Source organism: Oreochromis aureus, linkage group 11 (assembly GCF_013358895.1).
Source record: "Oreochromis aureus strain Israel breed Guangdong linkage group 11, ZZ_aureus, whole genome shotgun sequence".
In the NCBI taxonomy this organism is placed as follows: domain Eukaryota; kingdom Metazoa; phylum Chordata; class Actinopteri; order Cichliformes; family Cichlidae; genus Oreochromis; species Oreochromis aureus.
In genome coordinates, this window is record NC_052952.1 from 2594880 (window position 1) to 2618525 (window position 23646).

Below are 23646 nucleotides of genomic sequence, written 5' to 3' on the forward strand. Positions count from 1 at the left end.
GCTTCACTCCTCACACGTCATTATCTCGGCAGCTGTTACTGCACAGCACTCCCCAGAAAATAAACACACACAATCAGCAGACATTAGCTAGCTACCACAGCAGTCAGAAAAACATACTACACTAATGTTGGGTTCAGTGCAGCCCAGCACACTGGGCCTGTAAGAAGCTATTCATGACCTTGAGTTGTAGAATGGAGATGGCACTGCGTTTCTCTGGGCTATAGTTTAGTGACTAGGATTTAAGATCCAATGCATTTGAATAATGTTGATATGTTAACAATCGTTTATTAACTCTGAAAGTAAAACACAGGCTGACTGAGGGCCTGGCTCTGGGCACATTCACCAGAATAGTCAGTGTGCACCACAGTGCTGCAAAGGTAAACGCAGACATCAGCATATTTAGAAGCATGATACTAACTTGCTGATGCCTAGCAAGTATCATCTTGGTTTTGTCAGGAACACATTAGTCAAAAAAAGTGATATGGATGGCAGGACTGTGTTCTGGGACCTCGTCTTCCTTCTGCGTGCAAATGTGGCATAGCTGACAGCATGCACATATACGCCCTTCTGTGTACATGGAGCTGCTAAGTTATCAGAGTGGGAATCAGGGAAAATGGACACAACATTTTAAGTGAAGCATTACACAACATGGAGGTGCTGCGGAGAAAATATTTTGCAAACTGGCGTGCAGCAGGACATCAGCTGAGCCATCAGGTGACGTGCACTGGAATTCAGATCAGTTGATCTGTCTGAGTCTGACTCTCGCTGAACTAACTACAGCAGTAGCCGTTAGCGAGCCAACGTTTCACTCTAACTATAACTGTTTACTTCTCTGTGACACTTTTATGTAAGTCAGGCCGTCAGCATAGTATTCAGGAGAAACTGCCTGAGAAAAACATTTCTTTAAAACCTGATCTGTGCAAATGTTGCTGATATTTTTCAGTCTGGATGAAATCAATCACTAAAAACAATCCACGGACAGAGAGACATGGCCACTTTCAAAGCTACGCTGCTACTGCTGCAGTGTTCCCATGTCTTCAAAGAGCCAGGGACATGTAACAACCCCACAAACAGGTTCAACACTCCAAAGGCACACTCAGCCAAACTCCCATGGATGAAAATCTGTGAGGATGATCATTTCACGTGTAAATAAATCTCAGATAAGGTTTCTGGGCACTAACTGCTACCAGTGGTCCAGCCTGTCCATGGATGCCCGCAGCATATGGCAGTGCTTCAGTGTTTGAGCACAAATGTGAAAAAGTCTTTCAGCAGGTTCTGGCCAACTGTGGACACGAGGCTGTGAAGCAGGTGGGCTGTGAGCAACGCTCATCTACTGTTTCACTTGTTCCTATAATTAGAGGTCTGTCCTCAGAAGGTTTTCTCAAGACTGAAGCTGTTCTGTGTACGAGTCAGCACGTGACCCCATTGATATATTACTGCTATAACTTCAGAAGCCGAAGTAACGTCTGAAGCTTCAAACTCAATGTGGGTGTGGTGTATATATACAAACACAGTGTGGCACTGTTCCAGTTTATCTGAATGAACTGTATCGGTTAAAATTTGCCGAAAACTGCAGTTTCTCTAATCACCACTTGAGGCTGAAAAATAAAATAAATGTCCAGAAACTCCTATATTAAAGTGTTCATTTTTAGCGATGAAATATATTTATTTTTATATTTTTATATACACTAATCCTCGAAAGATTTAGAAACCCCCAATTTTTCCTGTTATTTATTGCAATTCAAGTTGTTCAAGTCCAATGAAGAGCTCGATATGGTATAAAGCAGTGGTGTCCAACTCCAGGCCTCGAGGGCCGGTGTCCTGCAGGCTTTAGATGTGTCCTTGATCCAACACAGCTGATTTAAATGGCTAAATTACCTCCTCAACATGTCTTGCAGTTCTCCAGAGGCCTGATAATGAACTAATCATTTGATTCAGGTGTGTTGACCCAGGGTGAGATCTAAAACCTGCAGGACACCGGCCCTCGAGGCCTGGAGTTGGCCAAGCCTGGTATAAAGGTAAGTGATGAACTGCCAGAGGTAAGAAAAAAAACAAGGATAGGTTATCCAAAACTGAAAAATTATGTATATTTCAGAATTATACAAAAAGGCCTTTTTCAGGGAACACAAAACAGGTTAATAATTTGAAGCTGTTCTGCAGCAGTGGAGGTTGATCAAGCCTTGAAAGCTCGTGCTACTAATTCCTACAGCTGTTCCAACTCTTTTCTGGATAAAGTCAAGGTGTCAGTGAGTACAGTTTGCTTCACCATCAAAAGGTACTCAGAAACAGAAACTGTGACAGGAAGGTCTGCAGACCCAAAGACACGACTGAATCAAGTTTCTGAGAGTTAACAGCTTGTGTGATCGGCGGCTCACAGGACAACAGCTTCAAGCACAGCTTCATAGTGGTCACAGTTAGAAAGTCTCAGTTTCAACTGTGAAGAGAAGACTTCGAGCTGCAGGTTTGACAGGACGAGTTGCAGCAAGAAAGCTGCTGCTATGTTTCAGATTTTCCTGGGTCATGAAACACCACCATTAGACTACTGAAGACTCAAAGAAGGTATTATGGACTGATGAATTAAAATCAAAATAACGCAGGATCTTTGTTTGGTGTCGAGTAGGTGAAAGGATGGTTCCACAGTGTGTGGCATCAAGTATGTGTGATGGTCTGGGGCTGCTTTGACGGATCCAGGGTCGGTGACTTCTACAGAGTGAGAGGCACCCTGAACCAAAACAGCTACCACAGCATTCTGCAGCACCATGCGGTATGGACCTAGTTGGTCAGGGGTTCATCCTGCAGCAAGATAATGACCCAAAACGTAAGTCCAAGCTATGCCAGAACTACCTCAGGAAAAAAGGACAAGATGATAAGCTTGAAAACATGGAGTGCTGGTTTGGGATGAACTGGACAGAAGAGGTTAAATCCCAGAGATGAACTGGTCCAGCAAAGCAACCTACAAGTGCCACACATTTGTGGGAACTTCAGCAACAGATATGGGAAGAACTTTCTGAAGAATATTTGATTTCTATTGTAGAAAGAATGCCACGGGTGTGCTCAGATGTTATATCTGCCAAAGGTGTCTACTTTGTTAAGTCAAACGTTCAGAATACATTTCAGTCTATAAATTGATTTCAGTGTTTTTATTTTGAACTCCATTTGCATTTGTGTTCTATGCTTTCGTTTCAGAGATATTAAACTCTCTGAAATGAGACATTAAACTGCATCATTTTCAACAAAAAACAGGAAAAATCTTGGACCAGTAGTGTATATTTATAGTGTGGCTTTCTATTGCTAATTTCCCCCTTCATAACAACTGTAAATGGTTTGAGCTGTACATTTGTATACATAGAACATGTTAAACAAATCTGCTAGCATCAGCTGTTAACCTATACTCAACATCTTTTAAAGTTTATGCCAAAGAGCCCATCCTATTATGTTCCTTATGTAACACATACTTTAAAGAAATGGAAAAAAACAATCCCAGAATATAGTCTGCAAATGAAAAGGCATAAGTTCTTGGAAATGTAGGAACAGCACCTTAATTTTTAAATCACAAAAGGATTTTTTTTTTTTTTTTTTCCCAATAGCCAGCAAAGCATGGCTTTTTAATTATCCTATTCATTCTAATTCTCTGTTTAACTGGGATATTCTATTAAGATTAACTAACTAATCCACTTCCACTGAAGTTTCATTTCTATATTAACCAACAGTGAAAGTGTTTGTAGACCTGGCACGTCCACTCAGTTTATAGGTTTATAGGAGTAACTGCTTATAGGTACACAATATGTGTGTATGTTCACATTGGAAAGCAGATTATGGTCTTTACAGCTCCACAAACAACACAAATCACTCCGTCACACTGCTTCATTGGCCTCAATTAGCTGTGTCCCTGATATGAAACATGTGGACTCCTCAAAGCTTCATTTATGAGGTGGTTGTTTGTGTAGCTCATTAAAAAGTGAGTAAACCCACAGCGGAGCAGAGGGGAGCATCTGGATCAGCCTGACAACCGGCAGCAGGGATGTGAAGCTCTGGCCACGGTGGCTGATGAGAAATCATTGTTTCCTGGTTCTGCTCAGCACGTTAAGTCATCCTGCACAACAAACCAAGGGCGTAGATTTGGCATGGACGGAAGGGACATGTCCCCACCAATATCCAGCGATTATTGAATTGTCCCCACCAATAATTTGATCTCTTCGAGTAAAGAAAAACAAACCCGATAGAAAGAAAAAAACGATCTGTCAACGTCTCATTCACCCAGCGGTGCAGAAAGAGTTAAATTACGCTCTCTACTAGAGTCCTGCCTCATGTGACAAATATGGCCAATGTGATTGGCTGTGCCTTTCAGGGAGCTCTGTTTAGTTTTGGCAGCGGCAAGCCAGCGCTGCCAGGACCTGCAAGGAGGAGAGGAGGATGGCAGCACAAAGGAAGAACCTGGATATAAGAAAGTATTTTTCAAAGAAACCTGTAAGTCACTTAAAGTCAAGTTCACTCATAAAATGTGTCCGTCATAATAACGTTACAGGCTATGTCAGGCCATACATGCCAACACTCCCGATTTTTCCCTTGAGAATCCCGAATTTCAGTCCCCCTCCCGAAAATCTCCCGGAGCCACCATTCTCCCCAATTTCTCCTGTTTTTCCACCCGGACAACAAAATTGAAAAACCATATCCCAGGTTGGCCCAGCCAATTCCAGTTTCCACCAATGGCTACTACACTGCAGCTACTTAGTTTTAATATTACTCTTATTAATCTTTCTGGGTCGCAAAATAAACTTTTAACATGTTTTCAGGCGAGAATGTAGCTGTGTAAACTTCAGATATCTGAGCCGATGAGAACAGAAAACTCCCGGCACATCGTTTTCAAACTGCCGCGGTCTTTCGCTACTCAGGTTAAACATGATATATAAGTCACTTAACTTAAAAATGTTATTGTTTGGCCTTTTTCAGTGTTTTATTTGTTCGTGAGTAAATCGGTTTGGCTGAGATTAAAGTTATTAGATTAGATTAGATTAGATTAGATTAGATTAGATAAAATTTTATTGATCCTTCGGGAGGATTCCTCCGGGGTTTTCACACGCCTGAATAAACGTCAAACAGAAAACTGATTAAACAGAAGTGTGAGATGGTTGAAAATTTACGCCAGTGTCCTGTTATATTTTAGACAGCAAAGAGCAGACGGAGACGTAATTCTGAAGGCTAGACCGTCCAATTTCACAGTTGCTCATTTCTGGTCTACCTGGCTTTCGGAGGACCCGGCCCACTTCGATCGCGAAGGCTGGGTCCTCAGGTGGACGCAGCCTCTGAATTTGGACACCCCCGTCGTTTCCGTCCGATAAATAAACATTGTAAAATTCAAGTTTTTTTGTATATATATGTATATGTATACCACTCCCCCTCCAACAGCCCTTTTGAATGTCTCCCTAATTCTGAGGTCTCCAGGTTGGCAAGTATGTGCGAGGCTTTGGCCCACATCAGTCTAAAATTGTATGTAACCATGAATAACGTGTTGCCATGTCCACCAGGAGAGACTGGACAGTATAGATGTAAAACAAACATGCCAGCAGTTTATCTCAGCAGTTTGATTTGATCGGGGCAACAGTGCACCTAAAATGTTGCATAATGTTGCTGAGAGATCTTTTACTTTGTGGTAATCTTAGATGAGTAGTTTTATGGACAAAAACCAGCAGGTCATTCAGTGTTCCCTTAGTGCTAATGTATCAGAGATGTTGGTGTACTATAACTGAAGTTATGTTGTTAAGTCCTTAAAGTCATATTCTTTATTGTCATGACTGTGTTTGAAGCTATTTTTATTTTTGTATGATACCTGATTTATATGGAATATGGCTGAAGTAAACTAAAGTCTAAAATACTTAGTCAGTCATTTGTTTAATAGTAATTTAACATTATATAATTCACATATAAAACTATGAATTGTGATTTTTAATGGTTTAAAAGCATGTAGAATAGCATATGTAGGCAAGTATATTTCTCCTTTTTTTTTTATCAAGAAACAAAGACAAAAAGGAAGAAAAAAAGAAACAGGGCAGGGTTCGGTGTTGAATCATCCGTCCCCACCAATGCCAAAACCAAATCTACACCCTTGCAACAAACAGCTAGTGCATCTACAATACTGCAGTATATGTATATGTCTAAACACCGGGTCTCTGTGGCTTTTAAACCCCAAAATACGCTGCGCCAAAAACTGGTCCACCCCAAGGATCGGGTCCCCGACACAAACAGAGTAACATAGTGTATGTTAACTGCCAGGAGGATTGCCAGGATTTATACATCGGGAAACCAAACAACCTCTAGCGAAGCGGATGGCACAACACAGAAGAGCAACCTCATCAGGCCAGGACTCTGCAGTTTATTTACACCTACAGGCCAGTGGACACTCTTTCAACGATGAGGATGTAAATCCTGGACAGGGAGGAACGCTGGTTTGAGCGCTGGAGTCAAGGAGGCCATTTACGTGAAAGGCAAAGACCATCTCTGAATCGAGGAGGGGCCTAAGGTACATCTGTCACCATCTTACAATGCTGTGATTGCAGCCATTCCCCAACTCTCTGTGAATGGTACTCATGGCCATTGATCAGTGTTCTTTGATCAGTGGGTTTTGGTCAGTGATTGTTGATCAATGGTCATGGGAATTTGCATAATTATGATTAAGAACTGACCTCACAGCCCATTGTTCCTTTGGTGGGCTGGTTTCAGTCATTATGCAAATGTACTGTTTATAAGGTTTGGGGAAACCTGCAGTCATGAGACTGAAGAAGTCATTGGATGAGTGACTTTCTCCCACAAAACGCTATCCAGATGAACAGATTCAACTTTTGGAGATGCAGTATATGTATTTTCTGATAATGGTGCTACTGAAATACCACAAATTGAATAAATTCTTATTACACAGAAAAGGCACTTTTGAATCTAACCCTTGAGCTCTAAGTCATCACTAATGATGATGATGCCAACCCTGCACGGTCAGAGTTCACTGACACGCAAAAGAGCCAGTTTTGCCCTTCTTTAATATCCAGGTTGGGTTTAGTCTCTATGATGGCTTATACCTGCGAGGGTTAATAATGTCCAAAGTTTTATCTTTGTAGTTTTAAATGATCAGAATGAAACAACAAAAAACAAAAGTTCTGTATTTATCTTAACCGTGTAACGGCAAGTGTACGTGGTTTTTGTGAGTTTTTGAGACCTCTACATCATCACTGTGGTTTTTGCCATTGAAAAAGTGAAATGCATTGCAAATACATTTTTAAACAATACATTCAGACCCACTGATGGATCATTCTAACACTGCAGAAGCAAAAATCAGAAAGAAAGAACAAAATCATGGAGTAAGATCTCAGAGTTTGATTTATTCTGACGTTAACGCACATCTTAATACAATTTCTCATTACAGCCTGGAGCCTATCACCACTCTGTCTCATCTCTACTGAGTGCTCTGCCACCTCTTATTGTGTCTCTCAGCACCTCCTTTGTTGACACTCTGTGGCCCAGTCTCTCTCATTTACCCCAACCAGCTCCGCAGGCCTCAGCTGTCGACCGTTAGTATTCCTGCTGCCAAGGCAGGGGACCACAGGGAGCCCTGGCGGCCACACAAAGTCTCTCTCTCACACACACACACACACACACTTAGACTTGAACAGCCTTCACCTTCCTCATCTGGCATCCCTCAGGCATCGGCTGATTCTGTGTTTTGTGCATGTTTGTTGATGAGCTCGAGCTGCAGCGACAGACTAATAGGCCTGGGATTTTCATTCTTGCTCATTTGGTATTTTGTCCATTATTTTTCCCCTTCTCATTTCCTTCACAGTAATGTTTTAGCTCTAATACATGGGTTGAATTATTGATGAAACTGCCACCCTCCTTCTCCCCCCATCTGTCTGGGCAGAGGGACAGAGGAAAGGGAGGGTGGAAGCGATGGATGAGTGGAGGAGACAGGGTTAGAAGGAGTTGGAGGATGGGTGGGTGGATGGGGGATACTGGACCAGAGACCGATGGATGGATGGATGGATGGATGGATGGATGGATGGATGGATGGATGGATGGTGTACAGAAGGACTGGACTGTCAATCTGTCTGCCCCCCAGGATGCCCAGCAGACCATGTAGGCAATGTTTACTGAACATGGATCCAAGCCATATGGTGCCACTTCAAGAACACACACAAATTGAGACAAACACACACACACACACACACACACACACACACACACACACGATTTTGGGCTAAAATAAATAGACTGTAGCAGTTATACTTGTTGTACCCAACATGATCTGCCTGGCTCCCCGTGTTGCACAGTTTGGCTGACATACATAAGTAGCAGCAGGAACAGGTTACAGAGATGGACACTAAGCACTGCAAATACAAAGAATGTTCTTACTTGAAATAAATTAGTGTATTTAACTTGATCTATAGTGGATTTTGAAGCTTCTGTCACAGCACTGAGTGTGTGACCCAGTGTTTTGTGTGTGTTTAGTTATATTGTTTGATTATTGTTATTTCTGGGTTTTGGTTCTGCTTGTGTTATATTTTGAGTCCTAGGATTTTGGTCCCTGTTACTTTGCCTTTCTCATGTTCCCTCTTCCCAGTCAGTCGCGTCTCTGTCTCAGGGTCCAGTCTGCGTCTTTGCGTCTCGTGTTTCCTGTTTTACTTTGAAAGTCTTGTCCTATGTCTAGGGATGGGTACCGGTGTCCGGTGCCATGGCACCGGTTCTGACATAAACGGTAGTAACCAGACCGAAAAGCAGTGCACATTTCGGTGCTTTATTTCGGTGTCTTTTTTTTCCTGAGCCAATTCTAGCCAATCATTTTACGTTTCCGAGGATAGTAGGCGGGGCCAGGTACGTACGTTCTTTCAGAGCAGAGCTACAGATTAAAAATGCCCAAGGCGAAGCGATCAAAGTCTGGCTGTACTTCACAGCAAAAGATGCAAACTCAGCAGCCTGCAACAAGTGCTTTAAGCTGATACTGTGATACTGTCAAAGGAGGTAACACCTCAAATCTGATGAAACACCTGGCGACGCATAGCGTTTTTTTTTTAAAGCCGAGAAATGCGCCGTGTTTGATAGCTTGGATAGGTGCCTGTTATCGGACCCGGAGTTAGAAACGTCCCCCAAAAACCCGAAGAGGAGAGTCCTGGCCCCTAGCCCTGCCAGCGTAGCAGAAATGATGACGGATGATGATGGCAGCAGCAGCCGTTCTCCTCTGCGTGAGTAGCTTCATGTTGTTCGTGTGTAATTTAACGTTGAGTAGGCTAACCACATTATTACATTAATGCATGTAAGGTGAACTAGCAAACACCGTCGTGAAGTTACATGCGGCTGTCTTCTTGTTTGATGGCAGATACTCCCTTCACCCTGGCCAAAAAGGCTAAAATGACCAAAGAAAAGTGGAAACAGTTAAACATGAGAGGTTTTTGGACAAAGTTTGTGTTTTTTCCATTGTTTAAGCACTGCTTCCAGCCAAGAGTGAGACCATATATGCCCTATAGCTGCAGAAAAGGCTAACATTGTTATCTTTTACAAAAAAAAACAGCTGAACATTAGAGGTTTTGGACCAATTTTGTGTTCTCCATTCTTTAAGCACCGGTTTGAGCACCGTTTAAGCACCAGCACCGTTTCAAAAGTACCGGTTTGGTACTGGTATCGGATAAAACCTAAACGATACCCATCCCTACCTATGTCAGTGTATCTAGTTTTTCTCCCTCTTGTCTCGTTATGTCTTATTAGTCCCAGCAGTGTTTCCCATTTCCTCATTACTCCCTTGGATAGTTAAGCCCTGTGTTTTCCTTTCCCCTTTGTAGCTTCGTACCACTCCCATGTGCTGTATGTTTCCTCCCTGTTCCTCGTCATCCTCGCTTCTAGCTTCCCAGTATAGTTTCCTACTGTCTTTGTTCCTCGTCCTTAGTTTCTAGTTTTCTGCTTTTGGATTTTGTTTCTAGCATGTTTTTTGCTACAGTGCAATAAAGCTGCCTTTTGAGTTCATCCTTTCATGCCTGTGAGTCCTGCATTTGGGTCCTACATCCTGCCTGCCACTCAGCGTAACCAGACAGCTTCACTGTCCGCACTCTCCTCCTGCACACTGTGTAGTTGTGCACACTTCATTTAATCATTTGTTCCTGATGTTTTTAATCTCTTAACATCAGGCAGGTCAGCAGTGGCCTGGGTAAGGTTAGGGGTTTTTTTTAGCCACATACTAAATATACAGATTTAAATTACTGGAAGATGTTACATTACAAATGACACAGATATTTTGACATCAAAGTTCTTCTGTTAAAACAGGTGGAAATTATAGAAACACTGTAGCCATTAACCAAAGCTAAACTCTATGCCTACCCTGGACGGGCCATGAATGAGCTTGTGGATGCTCAGAGGCTATGGCAAGTGCAAATACTCCCAGGGTAGTTAATATTTAACTTCAGATTCTTAATTTAATAGTGTTGAGATCTGGGGTTGTCACAGGTTGAAATGACTTGGAAAGGCTCTTCCAGTTACTGCGTAATTAAATCTGATACGCAGTTTAATATATTATACTATAAAGCACACATTTCATATGCAGGAGCCTGGCTGTTTGCAGTTGATGCCGCTCACTCAACAAATCCCAGAGCAATGCCACCCTGCAGCCCTCCATGCACACGCCACACATCCTATTTCCCTCCTCCTCTCTGTCGTGCGCTCATGCACACAGCTGTCAACAAAGTTGCAGTCGCATGGTAACGATTACACTGTGGACTGTGTGTTTGACTGCTGCAGTGGAGATTGTGGTATCCATGTTTACTGTGAGATTAGGCTGAAGGTAGCAGTGATTGTTTTGCATTTGAGTTGATGATGCTCTTTAGCCACACTTGCCAAACTCCACCATTACCCAAGGTTTATCCTGGGAATGAGGTGGGAGAGCAGCCATGACAGTTCATATGACATCTGCCTATATATTGCACAATACAGTTGGATAAATCCACAAAGAGCTGCAAAGCTCACAGCTGATCACAGCTCGTCCACACAGAAAACAAATGCAGAGGAGCATGCAGCACTAATTAATTTGGTAATTATTTATAATGAGATCATTTCCCCAGCGGCAGTGCTCCACGAGTTCTTAGGGTCCGCTCACCTGCCAAATCCCACTTTGACTCCTGGTTGTGATCATGACTTCAGTTGTGACATGTTTAGACTTTTTGAGGATATGTGAGGCTTTCTCCTGTGTTTGTGTGGAGTCGAGTGTCAGCTATTAACAGTGTTGGGCAAGTTACTTTGAAAAAGTAATTCAATTATAGTTACTAGTTACTTCTTCAAAAAAGTAACTGAGTTAGTAACTGAGTTACAATATTCTAAAAGTAATTAATTACTTGAAAAGTAACTATTGCGTTACTTTAAAAAACAAAAACAAAAACAAAAATGTTTAACCCTGTGGGGTCCAGGGTATAATTGGCCATTTTTAACTACTCGTGATGTTCCCTCCACATTTCACCTTTAAAACTATTCACTTTGCCTTGTTTGGTATCATTCTTTTCAGCACAACCTCACGTGTCTGAATTTACAGTTATGTTTTCATGTTGACATACTGTATTAACACAATTGATCTAAAATCAGACAAAAACCATAAAATCAGAGTAGAAAAAGTTATATTTTTACTGTAACAACCACAAACATCTTTAATGAATCATATTTCATAACTTTAAATGCAAATATAAATTGTCAATTTTAAAATCCTATGCAAAAGTTTTGCAAACAACAAAGTTATTTGCATCCATTTACCTTTTACCTTGATTTTTTTAAATAACCATTTCAAACTATTTACAGAACAATCAGCTGTTCTTCAATAAGATGCCACAAATTATTTGTGCCACTCCAAAAAAATCATTTCTGTCCACTATAAAGGAGAACATCACAGCCTGATACCTGCAGGTCTGACAGCAGCAGGTGTATCACTGCTGTTTCTACCTGGAGACAGCAGTCGCCTCATCGTTCTGACACACAACACAAAGCTATCCACAACACTACACACTAACTACACAAGACAACACATTAACTACACACTCCAAACACGCTAAACGTCACAAATCTCTCACATCTCAAAACTCTCTCTCTCTCGCTCCTAAAACTTCCAGTGGTTTGTTTTGTTTTTTGCTCATAAGCAGAGAGTGCTTGCTAGCGCTAACGTGGCGAAACTATTGAGGGAAAAACGCCGCGTATATATTGTTTATCATGATTCTGGTTTTACGTGGCCTATCAACACAATTTATAAACTGGTATATGTCACTGTGTTGCTTCGTCTTTAAGTGGTCATGTGATTGGCTTACCACGACTACTTTATTCTTCCTCAGTCAAACAGCAGCACTCGATTGTTTTGCCCCCTGAGCTCCAGGTGTTGTGCTAGACAGTGATCGTGATTACCGTCCGCGGGAGCGCGCAGCTGCTTAAAGCTGTAGCGTCCGGATTACTTACGTAGTCAGCTACTTCCGTGCAACTGATATAAGATGCGGTAAGCTGAACACAGCTTCAACCGTCTGTTTGTTGAAAAATAGTAACGCGACCGCGTTTCCTTGTTAGTAACTGTAATGGCGTTGTAACGATAGGAATAGTAATTAGTTAGATTACTCGTTACTGAAAAAAGTAACGAGTATTAATAGGCCACAGAGTCCGAGACTTATTAATAAATCTCAGTGTTTTCATTCAGCATTTTGGTTTACATGCTGAATGTTTCAATGCTGAGCGGCATCCATAATCACGCCTCGCCAGCTTAAAACAGAATGAACTGGGTCCTGTTGTTGTTGATGTGTGGAGGGCTGTGAACCAAAAGGGTGCAAACTGCGTGTTTAAAACGACAGCCCCACCCAAAAATAACTCAGGTTGGGTCTCGCCCCTCATGCGTGCCCACATAATTTGCCAGGGTTTTTGCCTCTCACAGACACTGTAAACGATGCACGACAGACCCGACCACCACGCTGATGCACTTGTCAGTACAGGACTTGTCCTCCTTCTGTCACCTGTTGCTACTTTATTGCGGCCTTTGCTCAGCTAGTATTTTACTGTAACGACTTATACACACTCAACGCTGCAGCTTTTCAGTAGATGCAGCAGATCCTCATATTATTAATATGACGTGAATTTCTTTGTTCCGCCGTAAAAGAGATTCCGATGTTAAACATTAGTTCCGCATGACTTTTCTGCCAGGTAATTTGGGGCGTGCCACGCACTTTGAGAACCACTGTTCTAATGTATGATGCTGGAGTCGTAAACTGCTGGGGAAGCTAAAAATCTAACCATTGTCTCCTCAGGACTTTTAAGGAAAAGGCAGCGGGATGCTGAAATATTGGGAAGCTGCTGAGAGAACAAAACGCTCGCTCAGCATCACTGAAGGATGATTATACAGGATACTGAAGTCAAAGAATCCTAAAATGTGGGTGTGACACAGTGGAAGGAGCTCAGCAGCACCTGCCTGTTCACCGTGATCACGTGACACCAAATTCAAATTATAATTACAATTTAACTCATGTAGGAAAAAAACTGCAACATCAGCTCCACTCACAGCAACTTTTCTTCAGTACATCAGCTTTGACAAGCAGCCTCTATGTTTAGATCGGGAGAGTACAGCAGCAGAATCGACCCTCCAACTTTAATTTATTTATTTTATTTATTTTTCTGCTGTGTGTAACAGTTTAATGTTAAGACACATAATTTAAAGAGCTCCTATCTTAATAATAAAAAACATGGTCAACCTTGAGTAAAAGCAGACTGAAGATAATTTAATCCTCAAATTTAAGAACAATTCAAACAACCAGTGTGCATATAATGGGAGTAATGCTGGACTAAGTGTTTCACCACAACACGAGAATGTGCCTTACCTCTAAATTTCACATGCACTCTTATCTCTGACAAAAATGAGTAGCAGCACTGATTTTACTCACCAAAGTCGGCGAGTTTCAGCTCTCCAGTGTCGCTAATGAGGAGGTTTTGGGGTTTCAGGTCGCGGTGAAGAATGTACCTCTGGTGGATGTAGGACAGACCTCTCAGCAACTGGAACAGGAAGAGCTGGAAAACAACCAAAAGACAGGTGAACAGAGGGAAGTGACTCTGACATAACTCTTTACAAATGTTACACTGGACCAAGACGGGCTCTTTTTTTCCATCACGCTTTAACGATTATCCTGATATTTGTCTCTGCCTAAATCTCCATCTTTCTGCTGCAGCAATGACACTGAGCAGGCGTGGAGTGCACAGAGGTGTGGAAAAACCTATTCATCACCGAGGTGCTGGGACTCCCCTCCAGTGCAAGTGAAAACAGGCATGAAGCCTACATGTCATCTGAAAAACAGTAAAGGCACACACAGACACCCCAAAGATCAATGTGGAGCCATCAGTCAGGAACACAGTCGTGCTTTCTTCCACTTGAATTACTAAGGACTGCTGCACTGACTGCTCAGAGCGAGCATATTGAAGTGTTTACACATTTAATACGACCTTTCCAACACATGAATTGTAGCTTGTATGGTTGATCAATGGCTTGATTTTGCTGGTAGTCTATTCAGTATTATGGAAGTTCTTCAGAGAAAGGAGAAGAAGCGACAGAAGGTAAGTGTGGAGGACTGTGAGATGTTGATGAAATCGCAGCAAACATGCAGAACTGGGTGGAGCTTTTTTTATTTCCTGTAAAGGGTGGGAATGTGAGCCAGAGGACTGCTGACAGCACAGAATAAAAGGGCACTATTATACGAAAATCAGTCAGCATTCGCCCACAAGGGACATCATTCAGCATCCTCGCTTTGATTTCTTAGTTTCTTGCATATTTGTCAAACTTCAATGTTCCAGATCATCAACACATTTTAATATTAGACAAAGATAACAGTTTTAAGTAATGATTTCATTTATTAAAGCCAAAAAAACCCCCATCCAACCCTCCACTCTTTGTTCAATCATGAATTTACTGTTATTAAACCCCATTTATTGGAAAGCTGAGTATAGCTTCACTAGCCACACCTAATCCTGTTGAATCAATAAGTCCCTTAAATATAACCTGTGTGACTAAGTAGGGTAAACTAAAATGTGTCAAAATGCAACATATCATGCCAGATGATGAACAATGTTAAAGGTTACAAAAGCATTTCGGAAGCTTTGGGACTCCAGTGAACCAAAGTGAGAACCATTATCTACAAATCCAGAACCCTGGAACAGTGGTGAACCTTCTCACGGGTGACCAACATTACACCAAGGAGCATCGACGGCTCATCCAGGAGGTCACAAAAGAACTCGGAACAGCATCTGAGTTCTTTGACCTTAACATGACTCGCCTCAGATAGGTCCAAGTGCATGATTCAACAGTAAGAGACTGGGCACAAATGACATTCATGGAAGAGTTTGACAAAAACATCTTGACGATCCCCAAGATGTTTGTGGACTGTTGTTAACAACGTTGAACTTTCTGGAAGGTTTGCATTTCCTATAAAACTAACACAGCATTTCATAAAAAATGGTAAATGGACTGATTCTTACGTAGCGCTTTTCTACATTCACAGCCATTCACACAAGCTATGCTTTAAGTGCTTACTAGCTAACATTCACACACATTTATACTCCAATGGATGCACTGAAGAGCAACTTTGGCTTGTATCTTGCCCAAGAATATTTGGGTTCAAACCACCAGCCTTCAAAACAGTATGGCCTGCTCTACCTGCTGAACTGCAGCCACGCAAAAGAACATGACACTAACAGTCAAACATATTAGTGGTTGTGAGATTTGTGAGACTTGCCATAATTATAAGAACCATGAATCCTGCTCTCTACCAGAACATTCTGAAGGGAATGTCCGGCCATCAGTTTGTGCCCTAAAGTTCAGGGTCATCCTGGTTAGGCAGCAGGACAATGACCAGAAACACACCAGCAAATCCACATCTGATTGGCTCAAGAAAACCAAAATGAATTAAAAGAATTCTGTGAATTAAAATTATCAAAATTTCTGTGAAGAGAAGAGTTACAGGGACTCTGAAAAGCAACTAATACCATGAGATTTCTGCCAATTATCACAAATGGACAATTTTTGACTGCAGTTCTTGCTGATCAGAAGGAGAAAACCATCCAGGCCATCACAAGGGCAAAATGCCTGGCTAATAGTTTTTTTGCACCCCAAAAATGTGTTTCTTTGGGAAAATGTGAATAGTTTTTCACATGTGTGTCAGTAAGAATGACAATTTTTCAAAGTCAAATATTCCGATTACCTACAGTTGGAATTTGCATCAGTCATCAGTGATGGTGGGATGTACCTCAAAGGGTTAGCACAGAGAAGTTTAGCCATGCTCAAGGAATTCATTTATACATACAGTTCACATAACACAATCAAAGTGCAAAGGAGAACCTGATTATAACCGAGGTTCTACAAATTAAAAACAATATTTGCGCTTCCTTGAAACCACTCATGAAAATGCATGAATGCACTTTTGTTGACACATTAAGTTGCATTTAAATGCATGTATTTAGAGACTTCACAAGTGAAATTACACACACAGCACCTCAGACTGACTACAGCTCTCATAAATCCATGTTGCACACACAAAACTATTTTAGCTTTAAATATATACTTACTGCATAAAGTGTATCTGCTGCTGTCAACTTTAAAAAAAGAAGCTAATAAGCCAATTCCTAAAAGGCCCCAGAATCAAAGCTCTACTGAGCTTGTTTTGTTTTCGCTGCTGAGATGCTCAGATCACCGCCCCCCTCCCCCTCTGCAGACGTGTCAATCAACACATAATGAGGTGTGCACGATGCAGCTCTTCATTTTCTTCCAATTTCAGCATTCCTCTGTCATTTCTCCCCTCTCACTGATACCGTAGTCTTGGCCAATTAAGCTGATTGAAGCACCGTGCAGTCCAATCAGGGACGGGGCCCTGTCTGGCATCTGGAGTCACCGGGTCAACAGTTTATATTCCTGGACTCGGTGGGTGAGAGATGAACCGCAGTGCAGAAAATTAGCATGGGAAATGTGTTTACTCATGTATATCAAACGCACTTGTGAAAAGCCCTCTCCCTGTTAGGAGCACAACTGCACGGTAATAAAAAAGAAAGAGAAATCTCTCTTTTATTCTCACATCAATTCACACATCAAACACTTTTAAAAGGAGATTTTTTTCTCCTCTCTTTTCTTGTTTGGCTTTGAATGGAAATACCTCGGGTCCATTTGCATTCTAATATCTAAGGGAGAGTGAAGTGCTGAGGGCAGTTACAGGAGGTTGCTCTGACAGCTTCGACAGTAATAACAACAATAATACTCTATCCTCTACTCAAGACAGAACAGTTTTCCTGTTAAACTACATAGACCCTCCTAATAAGTGACCACATGAAGAGAAGGTTTTTAGTCACCTTTACGTATGATCTGCATGGTGAACCTTTGGCTCACTGATAGATGGCCAGTCAAGTTTACCCGAGTATAGTGCACACATCCATCTAGGTGAATGATTTGAGAGGAAGTTAGCAGCTGAAGGTGTGAGAGCACAGATTAACCACTGAAGCAAGAAGGAAAACAAGACACAGCAAAGCGACAAAGTCAAACAAAACAACGTAATATAAGAAAAGATAAGAACCAAATTAATAAGAGTGTGCCGATCCCTTAGAGTATTGGTCCTGCTTTCTCTCTAACATTAATCTGCGTCTGAAACCATTTACAGCTCCTCCTTTCTTGACTTTGTGCAGCACTCCATCATGAGTGAGGGATGCCAGCTTATACAATATTTCTACATCAGAGTTAAGGTCTGATATAGATGATAGATATTCAGTTTTCAGAACTATGAGCACTGTATTAACTAATACTAATACACCTACTAATACTACTCTTAGGAGTAACCTGTGTGAGTTCTAGTTTCTTATAGTTAGTTAAGTACTTGGACGATGATGTCATTTCTGTACAGCACTGCAGTGAATTTGAAATCAAACGATGACTGAAGACTTTCCATTCTGTTATTATTGCACCAACTGTTTAGGAATTACGGCGCCTATTTTTAGGGGCCTGAAAAAAATTGGACAACTTTTCAGAATCATAATAAAATTATTCTGATGCTTTAGTACACGCACACAGAAAACATTGAGAACAATGTCGCTGTCTGTAAAATCACTCCCATTACTCTCCAGCTTCACCCTGTTGCAGCAAAGCAACATCATTTTAAACTCAGGGACTGGAAATTTCCCACTGCAGTGCGTTCTGGATCTTGGCCTTTCTCCCAAAGCTGGTAAGTGTAGAGAGCTGTACTTTTGAGTTTTTGTACTTTTTAATTTTTTTGATGCTGTATCCTATGATCTGTACTCTACCAGGACAATTTAACGGCCACAAGTCTGGCTGTATATCCAAGAAACATTCCCTCGATAAGATGGTGTTACCTGTATCCTTCCACGGCAGAACGAGCTGACGATACAGATCAGAAAAGAGCATTCTGACCATTTTGTCCATTCACATGTGAAACAAAGACCTCTGAAGTCTGTGTAAGGGCTAGAAGAAGCAGTGACCTAATGGACTTGTCTGATAAAATAGGGCACTTTCAGAGAGTCCAGCTGTTTTCTTGCATGAATAACCAAAATGTAAACGGGCAGGGTTGGCGATAATGTTTTAGTTCATCAGTGTCATTTTTTCTCTAAAAAGAAAAAAGCCCTGCAGGTGTATGAGACACTCTGCTTAATCTTGATGCATTATTAGTCCCTAACTGCAGGAGAAATATGCCGTGTGATCATAGTTAAATCAGCCATTAACATAATTCATCACCTGAGGAGTGACCCTACTGCCTGAACAACAATCCATCATCAGCACACCAATAAACACTCTGCTCTTTTTCTAATGATGAAATACTCACTGCCATCACACCCAAGGCAAGCACAGCTCTCTATCAAGATAAGAAATATGAAAGAATGTAAGAATTGAATTGCTTCTGTGTTATCTATCAGCTGAATGGAGTGGAGTCTGCCTGCTTTGTCTAATATTCATTGTGCAGCAAAGCATGAGGCAATATATCAAAGTGACAGCAGTACACTGGGGTTCATCGTTAGCTTCACAGATTCACTGGGAAAAACAAAGTAAAGCAGCTCAGGACACAACACCGCTTTAATACAGTGTTAATATGGAACAGGCGATGCTAACGAGCATCAAGACGCTCGGATAGAAGACTGACTGATTTGGGACAAAACATTACACGTGTAACCCCCACCAGTGGTGACAGAAAGAACAACACACACGTACCAAAACTGTTTCCATCACTGCGACAACCGAATGAGACTCTTAATATCACTTCACAGTCACAATCATGGAAAAGAACAAATTCACTCCCTTTTTTAATTAGACTGACTGACCTGAATGTATAAGGGGGATCTGAACTAAATAACTGCTAACTCATCTTCTGGAAATGATGCATATCTTTGTTAAATATAAGAATTAAGCAATATGAGATACTGGGTTGGTGACTAACGCATTAGGCACTAAAAAAAGAGATACAGCTAAAAAAGCAACAGATACAGGATCCAAAAGTCCAAGATACTGAACGACAAATTGGATTGTTTGTCGTTACTTTAAACTTGGCCGCCTATGGCAGTTATAAAAAAACAGATGCATCTCTTTGATTAAAGTTGGGGATTCGATTGTCGTCTACGACAAAAACGAGACAAGTGCTCAAATCAGCATGGCCATTATTAAAAAGCCAGTATGTGGGTGATTGGTTATTAGGTTAGATTAGTGCTTGGCAAGCTGCAGCGTCTGCACCTAAAATAAAATGCAAACAAAGAGCAAGTGCCAAAACAGAAAGTTCCACAAACGGATAAATCCCCAACTTTACAGCATGAGTTTAATAATGTGTTATAATAATAATGTCTACAGCTACATTTTCTATTTACTGTTATGTTTAGGTTCAAGTTAAAGGTGAAGATTTGTTTTTAATTCCCCAAATAGCATTAAATTACATGTGCCTTGCTAACCAAACTAGCTAGCCACCACTGGGATTAGCCGATGACCCCCTCCCTCTCCCTTAACTGATTGTGATTTGCTAACATGCCAGTCTCGAGGCTTCAACAGTACAGCCAACAAATCAGTGAATGATGGGAAGTATATTCATTCTAAATAGCAAACATAAATTCCAGAAGAGGCAAATGATAATACTGACTTCTGCTTTAGTATTAGTATTGGATAAACTGCAAATATGAAGTGAACTACATGGGGAAGTTGCTGCTTAATTATGTATATACGTCATCTGCTCAATAAACTGTGAGTAAGTTGAGTACTCATTTTTACTCCCGTACCAGTGAAACGAAGTTGGTGACTGAGGCAACAACACTAAAACAGTGCACCACACTTTTACTTGCTTATGATCAGCATAAAGTTTTCAGTCTGGTACACAATGATGCACCACTTGGACAACACTAATGACAGTCACAGAACAAGGGAGGGTTAAAAGAAGCTAACACTTTCTATTAGTGTGAAACTCCTTCCCATCTCAAATGTACATCTATCCAACCATTAAGCATGCCTTAGCACCGTCTGCTGCTAACGACATCAAAATTCTGCCTTGTCAGCCAGAAAACAAAACAAACAGGTCTCTATTTTATTTATTTATTTATCTTTATTTTTTTTTGCTCTTTGGGCAGTTTTGAACAACCTACTGACAAAACAAGACACAGAAAACATCGGGAACCTTGGTGTGTTTAGACTCAGAGAAATGTTCAAAGACACATCATTGATGTATAAGCTCAGACCATAGATCACACACTCCAAAGTGACTCCGAACACTAACCTTTAGATTCACTGCCAAAGCCCCAAAGCATTGTTTTGCTGAAATGAGTAAAAGTGATGAAATCAGTGAGGGAGAGATAAAATGAAGGAGTGTTAAATGGAGTGAAAGGATGCTACCATCTGCCAGCAGGCAAAGAAAGAGCCCTTATCTTTTCCACTAAGCATCAGTACATGGTTGTCTTTAATGGGCTGATTCAGGCGGTAGCATCAACCTGCTCTGTAGTCCTGTCCACAAAGGACCATAAAGTCCCAGTAAAGAATCATGTTCGGTTGTGTTTTAATTCACCGTTTTGTACTACAGGGGCCTGTGTGTAAATATATGTGTAGTTAAGTACTACTACAAAGACCTCAGAAAGCCACAGACCAGGGGCGATTTTAGCCCATCTTTGGGGGTGCTTCAGCACCCTCAAAAGGAATCAAAGCACCCCCAAAGATTTCTTACTTTTTTGACAATATTTGCTGTTTTTGTGACACACTACTAAAAATATAAAAAGCATACAGTACTTGGTTGAGACGTAACATTTCAACAACAAAAGTATAGATAACCCCCCCCTCCCAAATGGTTTGTTCCAGCTCGCCTCTCCCCTACTCTGAGACGCAGCGGAGCGGAGGTGTAAGTACCTGGCTGAAAACAGGACATATTAACCTTCAGTTACTCTTTATATAGTTAGGTAGGAGTCAGGCCATGTTTCTTTTTAGCTGAAAAACATTACACCAGGTAACCTGCAGTGTTGAAAACATGTTTTCCTACGATGTTTGCTACCCTACAATCCGTCCTGCTCTGTAGTAAAATCAGCGACATTTGACCGTCCTGTTGCTCCCATTGAAATGTATATAGCCTATTTAAAATCTAGAACTTAAAATTGTCTGTAGCTTCTGTTGTTACCACTGTCCTGTTTGAAATGGATACTAACTAACTAACTGACTGAATACCCATTATCCTTATAACTCCTGTTGTGTGGTGTGTGTGTGTGTGTGTGTGTGTGTGTGTGTGTGTGTGTGTGTGTGTGTGTGTGTGTGTGTGTAGAGAGAGACAGCCAGGTTCATAATGGATATTAGGAAGTTTTTTTCAAAAAAAGGAGCCACATTCAGGTAAAAGTGTAAGAACAAATGATCCGTCAATAAAGGATAATGTTGGATCAGTGTTTCAATATTTATATCTTTTATTAGATGTTCATGTGGTTTGGTTATTTGCCTTTGGTTGAAAGTACACTGAGAGAGGACTTTTTGTTAGTGATCTTAATAGTAGTTTTTTCATATTAATGTAATTTTTTCATCTAATTGAATCCAATCTATTTGTGTATGATTGTCAGTCCAAAGAGGGAGAGAGGAAAGAGGGAACGTGAGGAGAAAGTACAAGGTCAGGAAGAAGCAGGTAAGGAAACAGACAGGGAACAGTGACAGGCACAACAGAAACTGTTAAACTGACAAAGAGAAAAAACCTGATTTTACTCACACAATCAGGAAGTTGTGTCTCCCTGTATTAAAGCTGCTATACAGAATCTGCAAAACAAACTGGGTTGAAACATTTTTGACCCTCTTTAACAACATTCCAACATTATCATTGATTGGGGAGATTAAAATTAACTATATATTTTATGGGTTCAGCCAGGCTACTAAAACTTTTGGACCAACTTTTGGACCGTCCAGTTGTCTGTATGACTGCTGCAGTACGTGCACCACATTTGCACACTATCAGAAAGTGCCAAACAGCCCTGGTGGAGTGAGGAGCTGTAACGAGAAGCAGAGTGCTCTGTTTATATTCTGAAAGTGTTTTAAGCTTGTTTCAAAGATTCTGTACTGCAGCTTTAAATGTTTTCCAAAACCACACATACACTTATCAGTGTTTCTCAAACTTTTTACAGTGTGTACCACCTGATAAAAAATGTCAAGCTCTCCCAAGGACCACTATGAAAGCATGAAACTCATAAATCTTACAACACAAAATTAGTATTATTAAATTATAAGATTTTTACATACATTGTATACACTGTACCACAGGCAAAGTTGCCTCCATTTTTATATTTTTTTATTAATATTTTGTAATAATTTATTCGTAATAATTTATTCTGTTTTGGGAGTATTTTTATGTATCTGTATTATATTATACATACACATTAAAAGTGAATCTCTGTCCAAAAATGCACTCAGTTTACTTTTTACTCACTATGAGCATCATTCATTATTCTCCCCAGTAATTAAGGTTAGGATGTGTATTTTTTTATTCCAATCCATTCTTCTTTAGCAGCATTTAAATAAACTTTATCAGATTTATGATTTTTGTTACAGACTTTTCAAAAAGTGTTTTGCTTTTCTTTCACTAATGTGGGGATTAAATTGTGTTAAAATGTACAAAACAGTGATGTCATGTTTTGTGACGAGGACCCAGGCACAGAGAGACTTGATGAATTTAAGAATCTTATGATTTAATAAAGAAATTTGCAGACTTGCACAGAGATGGTAAAATTATGATGACTGATAACAGAGATGAAGACAACAGACGATGAGGACAGGGAGGAACAGGGGTTTAAATGCACCAAGGAGACAGTCAGAGAGAACTCGGGACAACTGGAGACATTTAAGGATGCAGGGACTGACAGAGACGGGGAAGAAGTCTCATTCTGATGTGTAAAGTTTATTTTGCCTGGCTGGGCAGCTCTCTGGGTGCTCAGCACCCCCAAAGCTCTGATCCTAGAATCGCCCCTGCCACAGACACAGCATCTTCCTTGCCACTTGCAGTTTTTTCTTTCGGAAGTGCTTGAATTTGTTCGTTGCTTGTCGAGCATCTCTGCTGAAGCCACAAAATCTGCATTAGTCAAAGGCAGAGGTAGACAGTGTGGATGCTAGCAAGAAGCATCCACCATAGCTGATTGACAATTTTATCCAGC

At 40.9% G+C, this 23646-nt stretch overlaps 1 protein-coding gene across 3 annotated transcripts in view; it reads right to left on the reverse strand.

Moving 5' to 3' along the window:
- cdk14 (cyclin-dependent kinase 14) overlaps positions 1–23646 on the reverse strand; it is a 222456-nt gene that overhangs the window by 100785 nt on the left and 98025 nt on the right. For all 3 annotated transcript variants that reach the window (XM_039619836.1, XM_031742665.2, XM_039619838.1), the window contains one exon: positions 13917–14040. In XM_039619836.1, coding sequence (XP_039475770.1) covers positions 13917–14040 — 124 coding nt within the window. The remainder of the gene's footprint in view (positions 1–13916; positions 14041–23646) is intronic.